Genomic DNA, 16,340 nt, shown 5'->3' with positions numbered 1-16,340 from the left:
GCAGTGTGTGAGCACAGCTAGTTCTGTGTCTACAATGGTGGAGACCATGACTCATGGATGAAAACTATGCCCAACCTTTTATGCAACAATTTTGCATCATGAATCCTGTCACATTACCCACTAATTTAACCCAACTTGCTCCTAGAAATACTGCCCATCTCCCACTTTTCTGACATTTGTGTGTCAAAGATAGGGCTGTCACAATACCAAAAGCTGCGATACAGATATGAGCCGGTTGTAACTTGATGGCTAGATCAGTCTCAGTGACAGAGGCAGGTTAACAGCACAAACTAGCATTCATATTTCTTCTCAATTTCTTTGGCTTTTGTATGAAGCAACAAGCAGGATTCTGTAAGTGTTTATAGACTTATTCTTTGTTGCCTTAGTTTAAATCTGGACAACGGACCACCCACCCACCTACCCACCCATACACACACATACATACTATATTAACACCCTCACTGTGAAGAGTTGTCTTACTTGGGACATTAATTTGGATGTTTTGTCCTGTATCGTGACAGCATGACAGTATTCAAAGTACACAATAAAATCTTCAATGTTAATTTATCCATTTGTAACTCTGACTCTGGTTACATTTGTTAAATTAAACAATCAGGATTTTACAGTGCATTGTTCACAACCATAGCTAAGACCTGGGGAAATCACTTCAGCTCAGAGGCATATGATTAAGCCTTCCCTGCAAGACCTCCAGGCAGAAGTTGGTTTCATTTTAAAGACATACCTCACTCTGGAATACAATTTCAAAGTTTTCACTAAATACTTTAACCTTGCCGTGTATACTGATCCAATATTAGCTGATACCAAACTAAGAGTTTGAACACAAATAAGTCTGGGCCATAAGTAAAAACAACACTCTTAAGCATAAACGGTTCGGTTAAAAATCTTCAACCATGAGTGTCTAAAGAAGGGGGAAGGGGGGGAGTCACCGTTCCAACCAACAAGAGTGCCAAATTGGAGGAGTGTGAAGTAATCGGGACTGCTTGGACAGTACAGCTGGTTCCCAGCAAAATATTTGCAAGAACATAAAACACTTTCCCTAGATAATACAACTGGTACCAAGCAAAAATGTTTTGGAAAAAGAATAGAAAATAAATGAAATACTGCGTTTACCCTTTCCCGGGACTGCAGCTATTGGCTAGCAGATGGATGGCCTTAAGTGGTGATTGGTTGGGTGGAAGGGAGGGTTCAAAGGTTAAGGTAATTTACAGTAAACTACAGATATATACACACACCCAAATTGTACAGAGAACAAATATGTACATGCTCAGGTTTCATTTTTTCATTTTTTAAACTTTTTCCAAGACTTCTCTCTTCCAGCGCGTCCTCCTACTCTCTGTCCGACACAAAAAAAGCCCTTCCCAAAAGTAAAAGTTGCGAAGTTCTGTATTGGGCTCACGCTTTCTCTCTACCCCCAGACTGTCCTATTGCTGCCCCCTCCCAAATCGCACCTCCCCTCCCTGGTCGTAGTGTAACTTGGGACGAGAGGCAGAAGGGACGTGGGGCGGGGGCGGGGGTTGGGGGGTGGGGGTGTGGCAGGGGTCGGAAGGGGCCCGTTGCAGGGGTTGAAGCGGTTGTTCTGATGACATCATAAAAGGGCGCCTTAGCTGTTCTTCAGCAGTGTTCTGTCTTCTGGGGGACAGGAGGACGAGGAGGAGGAGGAGGAAGAGGAAGAGGGGGTGACTGTCGTGGTAGTGGACGAAGAGGAGGAGGTCGTGGCTGAGGAGGCCGTGGCGGAGGAGCAGTAGGAGGACGACGATGAGGAGGAGGAGGAGGTGGTAGGGTTCGGGGGGAACGAGAGGAGCTGTCCACTCTCGGAGGAGAGGAGGGAACAGGAGCGGAGGTCCACCGTCTGCAGAGAGGAGCAGCGACGCAACAACGGTACACACTGCTCTGTCACTTTAACACAACCTGGGGACACGAACACACACACACACACACACAGATTCAGTGGTAAAACCATACAGACTGCTCCATCACCCGCAGTTTTTTGTAACATTAATAATATAACTACATAGTTACAGGGTCCCCACACATTTTTAGCAATGAATTTCCAAAACTTTTCCAAAACTTTTCCAGAATATTTAGCCCAATTTCCAGGCCTATATAACAATCATTCGGCGCAATAATGTGTCTCTTACTCCTATGTAGAATGCCCAAAGATAGGCAGTGTAGCAAATAAAGTTTGAGACATACATTAGGCTGCCGTCACACAGCCCGTTCGGCGAAAAACTACTTATGTTACATATTTCGTGTAATATTATTCATGTTTATGAAAATGTTTTGTTTTAACAAAATCAATAGCCAAAAACAATGCATAGCCAAATATTTTTCCAGGACCCTTGATAAATTCCAGGACCTTTGATGATGTTTGATCAATTTCAAACCTTTTCCAGTACTGGATTTTTTAAAATTTTATTTCAAAATATTTCCAGGAATTTCATGACCGTGGGGACCCTGTAGTTATACTACAGCATCTATAACTGTACGTGTGTGTGTATAATATGCACTTCATGCTCATGTGCCTAGTTAACGTGTGAAGCCTGGTTCATGGTCGAAGTGCATGGTTGCAAACATTTCCATACACCCTGTGCCTGCCTTACATCCACATGTCCATCTCGCATAATTATGCTGGCGTGATGCGGTGATGGAAATGAAAAACCACCCCTTCAAAGAAAAGCAAACTATTACTGCTATGCAAAAGTGACCGTGAATTCTGTTTAAATGGGTTTCAGATGCCCGAAAAATAGACTAAATCAACACGTTACCAGGCAAGGAATTTTATCACATTTCTCTGCATATAATATCAAACTAAACCCATGGGGCACAATAATTATGTTATGTTCGTCAGTTTTTCAGCCAATCGTCACCACGACGGTTATTGTCAAGCCAATCATCCATGGGAGCATGCTGACATCACCGCACGTCAGGTTTCCTAGTTTACTTTTTATGATCTACGTACGACCTCCGTGATCGGTCAAGGTGGGCACGGATGAGGTCACGGGCCCACAAACCTGATATTAGCCTGGCATGGCCTGACTAATATCACTGCGTAGATATTAGTCTGGAATCTCTGTGTGGAACCAAGGGGCGGATTTAAAAAAAAATGCCTCTGGTGATAAACCCACCCTATATTTGCATACTGGGCCCCGATTGGTTCCCTTCAACTTCGGGGGCAGCAAAATCCAATCACAACCGAGCGGGGCCAGCTGCACTAATCTGCAGAGGGCTTTTTTTTTGTTGTTGCACTGGAAGATTCGTCTGGTTTCCAGGCTACACAAACACAGCTGCGCTGGGAAACATGAGCCAGGCCTTATGCTGCGTTCACACTAGCAGCTACAAAAGCTACAAAACGACCAAGCGTTGCCAGCTGCACTGCTGCTGAGTCACCTTTGAAGTGCTGGGTTACACAGTGCCATCGTCAAGCGTGCGTCTGACGAGTGAGAGAAATATAAAGGGGGAAAAAAGTATTGGGTTAAAAAGAACGGAACTGGCTTAGCCCCCCCCCCATTACAAGCAGGAATTATGTGGAGAAAAGTTGTTCTGATCAGTTTTGATTTCATGTCGCTGGCTTCGATTGAAAAGCGGCCTGTCGCTTTGTAGCCGCTAGTGTGAACACACCATTAGGCTCTCTTCACATACAGCCACAAGAAAGTAAGTGTGTTCATACCTGTTACTAATAGTTACCTGAATTATGGGAGGATTATTATTTTGTGGGAGTGGGAGTCTGTCTCTATCTCTCTAGTAACAATTGTGTGTCAGTGTGTTTGTATGTGTGTGTGTGTGTGTGTGTGTGCTTAGGATGTTGTGTAGGGTTAACGATTCCGGTTCCTTAACGATTCCCTTTAACGATTCCTATAGGGGGTTCCAAGAGAACCTGTAACTCTGAGAGTGGACAAATGGAACCAAATGGACCCTTATGGAACCCTTAGAAGTCTGTAACTCTGAGAGTTATGGTGGTCCTTGAAATTAAAAAGTTTGAGAACCATCGGTATTGTAATTGTATAGCAGACATGAAGTCCACATAACCAGCTCTGACAGTGTGATAAAAAAACAGTTCCGGAAACGGTTCCAAATGTGATGGGAGCCGATTCCGGTTCCTCAATTTTGGAATCCGGTTCCTTCGGTTCCAGATGATCCCGAGCCTAATGTTGGGTGGTCTGCGTACGTACCTGCTAGGTTGATGTGCGTGAGGCTCTCTCTCAGAGGCGATATAGGGGAGCTCAGGGTGTGAACCGTCTGGTCCGTGATGCTGCCACACTGACTCAGGTCCAGCTTGGCCAGGTGGGGAACGTAGCGCACCAACAGGCGCGACGACGCGTCCGTCAGATCCAGGCCGGCCAATCGCAGCTCCGTCACATTCTGGAACCGCCCTCCCTTGGTTTCTCCATGTGCTGCATTGCCAGTGACGAGGGAAGAGATTAATTTGAGGAGCAGGGATGCGTTCAATACATTTTGGAGTCAAGAGTCAAACGAGAAAAGAAAACAGAAAAAGGTCAGTCACTATTTCAGATGTTGTTCATCTTATGTATTGTTCTCTCTGGGGTTTAGAAAGCTCTTTCAGTGACTCAGCAGCAGTAGTAGTAGCATTTAAATGAGCCAATCATGTTCTTACTGGTGCCTGTGTCAAATGGAGATTAGTAGCTTTCTGAGAAGGAGGTTTTCAAGTCCAACAAAATAACAGCTTTAGCTTTTTACACGTATGCTAAGCAGAACTTCTTTTTTTCTCGTTGGTGATTTGTATATTTGAAATAACGCAACCATCTTAGATGATCAAGATCTAATTTGTGCAATATGCAAGAAGTCACAGGCACCGCTTTGAGACCTAAGAAGAGCGCTGGTCATCCTGCCAACAGGAGGGGCTGGGGATGTATGCTGTGCAGGGAACTCTGCAAGGCTTGGGGAGGCCCAATGGGCCTGGAACTGCCTCAAGAAACAGAGCCAGGCTTTTGTCTATGGCGGATGTCACAGGAACAGCTTCTTCACCAAAAAAAAATAAAAAAAGAGCGTGAGGCAAATGTCCCACAGCCCCAGAACAAGCCCTGTAAGACCTGTGGGGGCAGAGGGAAAATGGTGCCCAGTTTGTCATTGTGGGGTGACAGAGCTAATTGACCTGGGCTCAGGGATTGCCTGGTTTAGCCTAGACACGGTTCTATATTTGAATGTTGACCGAGTTGGTTACAAGCAATGACAGTGGCTCAGAGCGGCCGTCTTGGAATCGAAGGTTCACGGTGAACTCACAGCTTGAGAAACGGCATTAAAGTACTCATTACGTAAAAATAATACCAGTACATTACGTGTCGGTACATATGGATTCACTTTAACATCGGAACAGATATATAGAATTGTATATATAGAACTGTTTTTTGTTACAGTAGTTAGGAAGATAACTTGAGAACAGACATCCAGATTTTCAGGAAACCTGGAGGGAATAATCAGTAGGCTGCCCACAAGTCACTTTTGGGTTCAAGTGTCCTGTTTTTATAATATTTTTGGAAAAATAAATAAAGTAATTGAAAAAACACGGCCCCTCTCGCATTAGAAGGACAATATCAGTCACCAGAACCAAGGACGGGTGTCTACGATGAATCTGTCATGGTTAAAATGGAGTTTGAAGTTACAACGGGTTTGTATAAACTTGCCTTCATAAAAAGGTCAACGACCAATGTCGCGGTCAAGGTCATGGTCACCATTTGAGAAAGAATGGGCAGAGTTTCATTTCATAACATTTTGTGTCGAAAAAGGCAAAGATCAGGGTCACAATCGAGAACAAGAAATGCAAGAGCGGCCGGGCAGGGTTTGCACCCCAGGTGCATTTGTTTAACCCATTAAGACCTGGAACGCATCTGTGACACACTACACGACACACTTTGGCTATTAATAAATAGCAGATATACAAGCTCATAGCACGGCACCGAGTGCCGCACTATGAACTTGTAGATCTGCAATTTTTGAAAAATCTAGAAAATGTGTGCACATCTTTGAATATATATATTTTTAAAGCGAACATTTGTAACTCAAATCTTTGCTTCTGGGGGTCCCTGGAACTAAATATTTTGAGATGGGGGTCCGCGGCCTAATTTCATATACATTTTGCGGTCCTTGACATGAAAAAGACGAGAACCACTGACATAGCAACATAAAAAACTGTTAGGATTTAGATGACATTTGTACCTCAGGCCTGGGTTAATTAATGGAAGTAGACCAGATCGTAATTAGGGACACCTGGTGACATAACATACTACTGTAACTACATTGAATTAATGATTGAGAACCATGGAAGACTTTTCAAATGTAACGTTTAATGTTTTTGGCAATTATGGAGATGTATGCTAATTGCAAATTAGCCGTGGTATAAGCATGATAATGTACTGAGCGCAAGTCAGTTATGAAAAGATAATGGCACTTCAGGGATAGCAGCCTTCTCTCATGCGATTATTTTCTCATAATTGACTTGCTAACAGTGCATTGTTACATGCACTATTACATAATACTAGTGTAGTGCAGTATATATAGTACAATAATAGATTATAGTATGAAATGTCTTTCTTAACTGCTATATACCTCAGGGCTTCACACTAGGTCCCATGTCCTTTTTGTCCCTCTTCATTAAATATCTTTGCCGAAAATAGCTGATCTACAAGCTCAAAACGCATCACGTTGCGAGTTTGTGACATGTTGTGAGCTTGTAGATCTGCAATTTTGGCTGAATGTTTGCCCCAGAATGTGGTAAACCATACAGTATGAGTATGATAACAGTCCTTATCATTGATAGCTTGACTGTCATTTCTCAGTTGATCCCATATGAATAGAGAATAAAAAATGTAGTCTTTTGCTGCTGGATATATTACATAATATCTCTAGTAATATTTCTGTTACTAGTATTTGTGCAGTAGTACCTGTCCTGGTGTCGGGCGGGGGTGCGAGCAGCTCTCGGAGGTGTGAGTCTTTGAGCTCCTCTACCCTGCTGAGGTCCAGCAGTCTGAGACAGGGACAGACAGCCTGACACAGAGCAGACACCGACGACCACGGACACCCTGACACATTCAACTCTAATAGACCTGAGAGAGAGAGAGAGAGAGAGAGAGAGAGAGAGAGAGGGAGAGGGGTCAACATAGGGGGGAGAGAGATATAGGGCACGTCACACACACACCCGCTTCATACGTGTCGTAGCCAAAGCAATCCAGCAGAGACTTCAGACGCGTACATTTTCCCATGTTGTACTTGTGGGGTTATCGCCAGTGCCAGTTTTCTGGTGCGTTGTTGAAAACTACAAGCAAAAGCAATGGTGCTTCTTTCCTATTGGTTGATGCCCGATCAACGCGCCACAGCGGGATGCTCCACCCCTTTGCTCACATATTATACGGGTATGAAGTGCCCGAGTGACCGTGCCCATACAAAAGAAAGAGTGACAGAAACAGTTGGATGTCATAATGTATCAAACTCAGAAGCAGGGCCAAGTTTGTGGGGTCCCACAAAGTCAAGAGACTATAGTAACACTGAAGTCTCCTGGGTGAAAGAGAGACCCCGTTTCATTCTGTGACGTCATAAAATCCACACTGTACAACTCACAACAGGCAGAGGAACTGACATCAGGAGGACAAGTGTGAGAAAGAGAGAGAGCTTGTAAGAGACACATGCCAAGACACACTGTCAGGCAGAGTGAGATGGACAGAGCGAGAGACAGACAGGCAGACAGAGCGAGAGATGGAAAGAGCAAGAGACAGACAGAGGCAGTGATAGAGGGGAGGAGACAGACGAGCAGAGTGAGCGATGGACAGTAATTGAGGTTGTGTTACCTTGCAGACGGTTGATGAGCCACATAAGTTGTTTCTTAGAGATATTGGTGTATCCCAGGTTTAATGAGACCGGCTGGCGACGGATTATACCACTGAGCATGGGGGGAGTGATGGAGCGCTGCCTGCTCAGGTCGATCTGCGTCCACAACCTCTTATCACAACACCTGGAGGAGAGAGACGGACACATCAACACAGATACATGACCAGCGGGAGGTTCCATACTAAACTGATCCTCAACAGAAAGAAAGCTGCAAAATAATTCAATTAATTTGTTTCATAAAAGACTAAATTAGTCTGATTAACCACTTACGTAAGCCCTGTTTTATACTTTGTCGTACAATGTTGTCATAGATAGTCTTGGCATGTGTATAGTCGATCTACAAGCTCACAACGCATTCGTGATGCGACGAGTTGTGAGCTTTTCACCTACAGCATAATGAATGGCATGCCCAATACCGGGATGGAGCCAATGGACTTCACAGAGTCCATTTATGCTACTTGATTAAAGGGGCTACACCATGAATTTCATTTTTTTTTAGGTTTTTAGTATTTTTTGGGCTCCTCAGTGTCTCTTGTACCCAAAAAAATATGTTTTTTTAACATTCAGTCATTCATGCTCATTTCATGGATTTCCTGAATGGGCGTGTCTGAACAGGCCATTTCAGAATGGCAGGGCAAGTGATGTCACTTGCCCTGATTTTGCATTGATGATGGCCAGACAGAATTGCTCAGTAGCTCCCCCCTGCCCAATAGGACGTTTTGGTATTGCAGCTGAATAAGCTTGGAATGACAGACAGTCAGATTGTGAGAAAAAATATCTGGATGTTTTTTAGGCTTACAACCTGTTTAAAACGTATTAGGGGGCAATATTTATATATAATATATATATTTTTTAATTCATGGTGTAGCCCCTTTAAATCAATGCTTTTATTATAGTCAAACATTTTTTTATAATCGCTTAAATTGATTTGATCAACGGTCAATTTTTGCTTTGCGTGACAAGTGCCGACTGACGCGACGAAAGCGACGTTAACACAACAAAGATGTGTGGCAGAGGACCTCAGCAGATGGTGTCGCGTACCTCCGGGAAAATGAATGGTCGTAAACGCTTCATAAAATGTTGTTAATGTGTGCGGTTGGGAAGATGGAATAAGCTCCACTAACGCAGAGATGCACGAGACCATATTCACTTCCTTGTTTACATTTTATGGCAGTAAAATGCATGAATGATGTTATGAATGATGTGGGACATGCAGTGGTCGAAAGTAACTAAGTACTGTACTTCCAATACTTTTACTTCTACTCCACTACATCTCGGATCCGAATATTGTACTTTTACTCCACTACATTTATTTGAAACCTTTAGTTACTTTGTACATTTTGATTATTATTACAAAACATGCATTACTCACTTCAGCCATATATACATTTCGGCCATTTGAAAATAGCCAATCTACAAGCTCACAATGCGTTGCGATGCGACGCATTGTGAGCTTGTAGATCTGCTATTTTCAAAAGATTTGTATACATTTCAAAACTTGAAAGGGGACATTCTGCATAACGAGTACTTTTAGTACTTTAAGAACATTTTGATGCCAATACTTTTGTACTTTTACTCAAGTGCATTTTGAATTCCGGACTTTTACTTATAACAGAGTATTTCTATATAGCATTATTGATACTTTTACTCAAGTAAAAAACTGAGTACTTTTTCCACTACTGCACGCAGCGTATTGTTCATCACTTTTCGCTCAAAGCATAAAATTGACCTATAAACTCTTTTAACCCCTATGACACTGACCAGCGGCTCCAGGTGCGACAGACCCTCATGCAGACGCACAGCTCCCTGTGGCTGAGGTGCTGGAACGCCCTCAGCCACACGTCGCGGGTCATGATGTGGGACGAGCCCGAGTCCAGGGGCAGGCAGCTGGGCTCGGGGCAGGCGGGCGGCGGTCTCACCAGGTGCCTCTCCATCTGGACGGGCCGGGGCGGCGAGGGCACGGCGGGCGGGCTGCGCTTCATCATGTGGGAGCGCGGGGCGAGGCGCGACGGCTGCGAGCGGGGCGAGGCCGCCATGGCCGACATCAGCAGCCCTCCGCCCGCACCTCCGCCTGCTCCTCCTCCTCCCCCGTTCGACGTGGGGATGGAGGAAGAGGAGGAGAGGCTGTTGTTGTTGGTCCGTGACGAAGACCCCGCCGACGTCTGGCTTTTGCTGTTGTTGTTGTTGTTGTTGTTGCTACGGATCTTGTTGCCGCGGCTCCCGCCGCCCTTCGCCCCGCCCCCGTGTCTGTGATTGGTGGACAGCGGCCCGCTGGCGTTCTCCTTCTCGCCGCCGCCCTCCACCCCTCCTCCCCGCTCCCGCCCCCCTCCCCCCCGCGTGCGTCCGTTGCGCGCCTCCTGTCCGTTGCGCTGCTGCTGCTGTTTCCCCGCAAAGCCGTCCGAGTGTCCTCCTCCGCCCGAGGGCGGAGGTGTCTGATTGGAGGAGAGAGGGGAGGAGGGCGGAGCCAGGCAGGAGGAGTTCTTCCTGGTTCTGTTCGTGGTGGGCGTGGTGGTTGCGGTGACCGCGGTCTCTTCGTCCTCCTCTCCTCCGTCCGGAATCCCTCCTTTCCTCCCCCCTCCTCCTCCTCCTCTCTGGGGCTGCAGACTCCCATCCCCTCCTCTCCTGCGGGACCCTTTGTCCCCCGTCACCCCTCCTCCACCCTGCTGCTCCTCGTCCCTCTCCTCCTCGTCCTCCAGCTTCACGCCGCCCGTCTCTCCCTCCGACTCCTCGCTGGCGCTGAAGCCCAGCTCGGCCAGCCTCCGCTCCCTGTCCCTCTCGCGCTCCCTCTCTCGCTCCCTCTCCCGGCGCTCCCTCTCTCCTCTGCTGCTGTTCCCGTAAACCTGAGGGGCGGGAGGGAGAGGCGGGTGGGAGGGAGAGGACGAGGGCGAGGACCCTCCTCCTCCCCCCCCGCCGGCGCCTCCCCCCGGCTCCCGCGACGAGTCGTCCGAGTCGGACTCCGAGTCGGACTCGGAGCTGGAGGACGAGGAGGACGAGGAGGAGGGCCGTCGCTCCAGCAGCTGACACATCCTCTTGAAGCGCTCCAGTTTCTCCCTGTGGTGGGAGCGCTGGTCCGCACTGGCCCCACCCCCGGCTCCGCCCCCCGCCGCCTGTGAGGATGAGGAGGAAGAGCCCTGCCCACCTCCTCCTCCTATTCCTCCACCACCTGCTCCAACTCCTCCTCCCCCACCCCCCGAGGAGCTGCTGGGACCGTTGGACTCTGATGGCTCTGTCTTGGGCTTCTGGTGGACACAGAGAGAGAGAGAGCGAGAGCGAGAGAGAGAGAGAGAGAGATCAAGGCAATCAGACTGTGTTTATTCAGCAGTGCTAGTTCACTTACAGCATCAAATAACCAAATCTCGGGTTTTGTAAATATCAGTGGTTCTCAAACTTTTTAATTTCAAGAACCCCCATTAACAGACCTGTAAGTGTCCATTTGGAACTCCCTCGAGGAACCCAGAGCAGTGGTGTGTTCCACCGTGTTACGCTATATACGTAGTGTGACCTGCAGAAATTTTCGTAGCCATCCAAAAAGCGTATCTGATACGTAGGAGGAGGGGCTGGGGGCAGCAAGAATATAAACTTCAGTTCAAATAGTCTTTTTCATGTGATAATGTGGCGTCTGAGGTGAAGGCTTATGTGTGACTATTGTCTTGAGGTGATAATGACCGCTGGCCGTTGGAGTTTTGAAGTCACACATCAACTACTTAACAAAAGAGCGGTTATTTCATTCAGCGATCTACGCGCCGTGCGTGTGGGAGGGAAGAATTATAGTATACCCTCCGAAAAAACCTAGAACACACCACTGACCCAGAGGGTTCCTGGACCCCACTTTGAGAACCACTGGTATATCTGTTTCATACTGTAGCTACACTGCTAATTCATACTCTCCCATTCACCGTAACGCAAACAGTCACATATTCTCTCACTCCAACTCTCTCGACCACATACAACATCCACACCACACCTTCTCGGACTGGCCATCAGGTCTCCACGCTACCCACCACCACCCATGGCCGATAGCATCGGGCAACAACGATCTCACAGGGAGACAATAGGACAATCTGTCTATGGACATCATCATCACCCAACTCCAATGTCTGTCTCCTCCAAATAGACCAATCACAGGCAATGCCGGTACAGGCATAACATCATGAAACAGAACCACCTGTGAAAAACTACAACTGCCATCACGCACCAATGCTGCACAGAAGATTTTTTTTTTTAAAGTAGGAACGACTAGACAATAGTAAATCAACTCTAACACAGCTGCAGGGGACCTACCTTTTTGAGACGTTTTTCATGGGCACCCTTCATCTAGGAAGGAGAGCGAGAGAGGAAAACAGAGAGGACGGAGGGAGGCGGGGACAGGAGGAAGGAGACAGTGAGGGATGAAAGGAGGAAGCAAGGCAGGAAATGACAGAACGAAGGAACAGAGGAAATTAGGGATGGGAAGAAAAGATCGGATTAGGACATGGCAGGGGAGGGAAAGGAGGAGAGAAGAGAGAGAAGCAGTTAGGACTGCAGGCTTCCAATGACTGTTTCACTGTGGCTGGCACACACACACACACACTCTCACACACGCGCACACCTCCTTATGCCGAGATGAACATTTCGATTACAAATTTCACTTGGATGAAGGTGTTTTTGTGCATAAAATCAATCCACAAAAAGAAAGTTCTGATATCTCTGTGTCTCTTATCTCTACCTTCTTCTTGGGTCCACTGTCCAGGGGCAGTTCCTTGTCCTTTTTCCTCTTGTGTCCTCCGTCTGTCCTGCCTCCGTCCTCCAGAGAGGTGGGGGTTTTCTTCTTTGGAGGAGGGTCATCTGTTAGCTTCCAGCGACCAACTTCCCCGTTGTCCAAACGCCGCTTCCCTGAACCGTCCCCTTGGTCCTGTCCACAGACAGACAGACAGACAGATGCATAAAGACAGACAGAAACACTCCTTACTCTAACTCTGAAAGTGTAAGAATGGAACAATCTCAGTTGCCACCTCCTCTCAATGGAACTCACACCCAAATCACAGAAAAGCAGCCCCCCACCCACTCTTCTTTTAAAACCACCCTCAAAACCCACCTCTTCAGACATGTCTTCCCTTGTTTCTGGTGTTTTCATCTACTTTTTTAAATGATTTTAGTCTTTTTATGTAGCCCCTATTTGTTTTGTAAAGTGCCTTTGGTGGCCTAGAAAAGCACTCTATAAGTTCAATGTACTGTATTATTGTTATTATTTATCAGAACAATGGGATTTCGGTTGAAAATCTGCAAAGTTTTGCTTTGATCCAACTCGCTTCTCCCTTCCCTCAGCCCCAACATCCCTCTCTCCTTTTACCACTACACCTCCTTCGCTCCCAGCCTTGTTCTCTCCGACTCTGACTATTGGAACTAGGCTCGTGAGACACAACTACTAGCATAAAGCAGAATTGTGGTCGCCATAAAACCGGTCCAGTCAGCTTAATGGGGCACCCGAGCGGGTGGCTTTCATCTACAGTTATTCAGTAAGTACGATAACGTTAAAATAACCGAAGCCTGCTTTCCTCTTCAGGGCCAGTTATGTCTCTTCTAGAAGCAATCTACTACTCTACCCACTGGTGCAAACCTTTCTTGTCTTTGATACTCATTCTCTGCCCCTCCAGCCCTAACAGCAGAAGCTCTTTTATCATCCTGAAGATTCCCCATGCATCCCCTCCCGCTCAGTAACTCCTCAACCTGCTCCCAAACAAGTGCAGTACTCTCTCAACCAAATGGTCCTCAAACACCCCCGCCCCCCCCCCCCCCCCCCCCCCAATGTGCATCTGCCTCCTCTCACCACTCACCTTCTCCTACCCTAAAGCGTAATTTATACTTTGTGTAGTCTCGCAAAAGCCAGACATTCGGAGATCTCCACCTACCGATGGGGACTAAAATGCAAGGTAGTTGATAGAATGGCGGTGAGGACAGCTGCCAACCAATTATGTCACGCCCCAAAAGACATTGGATTGGTTCTGCAATGCAGGTTTCCTTTCTTTTTTCATTAAACTCTCTAATTGTTTCTACGCAGTCTTAGCAGCAAAAACTGGGAGATTGGCTCCGTGGTTCTTAAAGTTGGGTCTGCGGGCCCCCAGGGGTCCTTGGAGGGGTTCCAGGGGGTCCCCCAGCAGATTGTGTTGCCGTGGCTATTTAAAAATAGCTCACAAGATGTTTGGAACATTTTTAATAATTTAGAGAAAAAAGAATTCCAACATAAATCTTCTCTTCTGGGGGTCCCTGGCTAGCACAAACGCTTTACAGATGGGGGTCCGTTGCCAAATGCCTATCAATTTGGGGGTCCTTGACATGAAAAGGTTTGAGAAACACTGGTTTAGAGACTGACTTGTGGATCTAAATGCTTCGTCTTGCTTTTCAGCTGTTACGACAGCTAACAGCCCCAGTGCACCAGCGTCTCACCTTACTGGTCTTGCCCTCCTTGTGGCACTTGGGGCATTCCCAGCAGTTTGGGATCTCATCGTTGATGATGCCTTCCGGCGCTTTACCCATCTGCAGAGAGGACACCACAGCAGCATGTTAACACACATGTAGGCCTGTCACACTTATTACATAATCGCAATTATTTGAGATAATCGCAATTACTTTTGCATAATCGTTTCCATGTTGAAAAATTACATTTTCAAAAGCAGCACACAAACTCACAACACGTCGCATCGTGACCCGTTGTGAGCTTGTAGATCGGCTAGTTCCAGTATTCATGTTTTTTTTTAAGTATAAAATTATTACCGGGAAATATGTAAATCATTTCTTTGCATATTTAGGTTATTTGTCATATCTGCCCTAAGCAACTTCAAAGCCAAACAGAATTTTTTGCCAATCACAATAATTTTTGTGACAATTAATCGTCATGTAAAATGTCATAATGGTGATTTGTGACAGCCCTAGGCATACATACGTACAGGCCTGCTTGCACATTATACTCACACATGCACATCAAGCACACATGGACATGATTACACCTAGAAAAGCTTGTGTAATTTATCAGTGTCATTGTAATTATACATTGTAATTACATTATGTATCTTTACACTCATTGAGTGGACCATTCAAAAAACAAATACACATTACAGTATATGTTTCAGATTCTGAATTGAATATTGAAGGACTGGAACTAGTATAGAAGAATACAATTCTGCGAACACCCAGTGCTATTGGTAATGGGCCATAATGGCAGATAATACAGCAATGCAGTGCAGGGATGTAACATAATGATAATATGTAAAACAATATTCTTTTTTAATAAATAAAAATAAATGTGTAAAGTGTAAGTGTGTGTGTGTGTGTGTGTGTGTGTGTGTGTGTGTGTGTGTGTGTGTGTGTGTGTGTGTGTGTGTGTGTGTGTGTGTGTGTGTGTGTGTGTGTGTGTGTGTGTGTGTGTGTATATATACATACATATAAAATGTGTGCATGTCATCATTATTGTCAAAACAAATGTAAGAACTTTCAAAATTAACAAACATAGCAGATCTACAAGCTCACAAAACGTTGCGAGCTTGTAGATCTACTATTTTGTCTTTTTGGTTTTTCTTTTCAGCCAATTCATAATAGAGCATCGCAGTTCCCGCCCACTTCCTGGTGCCGGAAGTAAATACTCAATGCATTTTTCCCATTGACTTTTACAAAGATATTTATATAAATTAATTTAAGCCTAGAATCAAGCTATCCAGGATCCTGGTGAATCATGACCATAAAACGTTTGATTCTGTGAAAAAACTTTTTTGAAAACGGCAAAACAAAGGGTATTTATTAAATATAGTATATCATATCATTAAATATAAAATAAAATAAAATCACAGAAAAAAAGGTTTTATGGTCAAGATTCACCAGGATCCTGGATGGCTTGATTCTAGGCTTAAATTGATTGATATAAATATTTTTGGAAAAGTCAATGGGAAAAATGCATCGAGTATTTACTTCCGGCACCAGGAAGTGGCGGAACTGCGACGCTCTATAGGGGGGCCACAGTCAGAGGCTATGGCTATTTGGGGGCCCCTTGGCATGGACAAGTTTGTGAGTCCCTTGCCTAACACATGACAAGCACATGTCAGGAGCATGGCGGGGCAGTCACTCAGAGATACACTCACACACATGCACGCGCACGCACACGCACACACACACACACACACACACAAGACAAGACACATGCCTCCACATACTATACACCCAGCTGCACCTTGAGACAGCTGGGCTGGACAGTCTTGCTGCGTATGTGACATAAGAGACAGACACGCACAAACTTCCAATCGAGAGCGGACACATACATACACACACCCTAACAAATGTATGCCACGCCCACCTCCGGAGAGAAGACACATGCATTTGTGTACAACACACACACACAAATAGATCCTCACACAGTTATGCACATACACAGTAAAATCTCTGTGTTAATTTAACTCAAGAGTGTAATAAAACTAGAACTGTGAGGATGCATTTGGGTCAATTTTCTACACTCTCAA

At 45.7% G+C, this 16,340-nt stretch overlaps 1 protein-coding gene across 1 annotated transcript in view; it reads right to left on the bottom strand.

Annotated features, from left to right (window-relative positions):
- Positions 1-461: 461 nt before the first annotated feature.
- fbxl19 (F-box and leucine rich repeat protein 19) overlaps positions 462-16,340 on the bottom strand; it is a gene marked incomplete at its 5' end in the record, with an annotated part of 24,396 nt that continues 8,517 nt past the window's right edge. The window contains 8 exons of the mRNA XM_084070766.1: positions 462-1,929; positions 4,191-4,412; positions 6,918-7,079; positions 7,818-7,981; positions 9,619-11,096; positions 12,139-12,171; positions 12,563-12,748; positions 14,281-14,370. Coding sequence (XP_083926892.1) covers positions 1,622-1,929; positions 4,191-4,412; positions 6,918-7,079; positions 7,818-7,981; positions 9,619-11,096; positions 12,139-12,171; positions 12,563-12,748; positions 14,281-14,370 — 2,643 coding nt within the window. The 3' untranslated portion in view covers positions 462-1,621. The remainder of the gene's footprint in view (positions 1,930-4,190; positions 4,413-6,917; positions 7,080-7,817; positions 7,982-9,618; positions 11,097-12,138; positions 12,172-12,562; positions 12,749-14,280; positions 14,371-16,340) is intronic.

The sequence above is a fragment of the Gymnoscopelus microlampas genome, assembly GCF_963454915.1.
Source record: "Gymnoscopelus microlampas genome assembly, chromosome: 11".
Taxonomy (NCBI): Eukaryota; Metazoa; Chordata; class Actinopteri; order Myctophiformes; family Myctophidae; genus Gymnoscopelus; species Gymnoscopelus microlampas.
The sequence above is the reverse complement of the archived record's forward strand: the minus strand, read 5'-3'. Positions and strand labels throughout refer to the sequence as shown.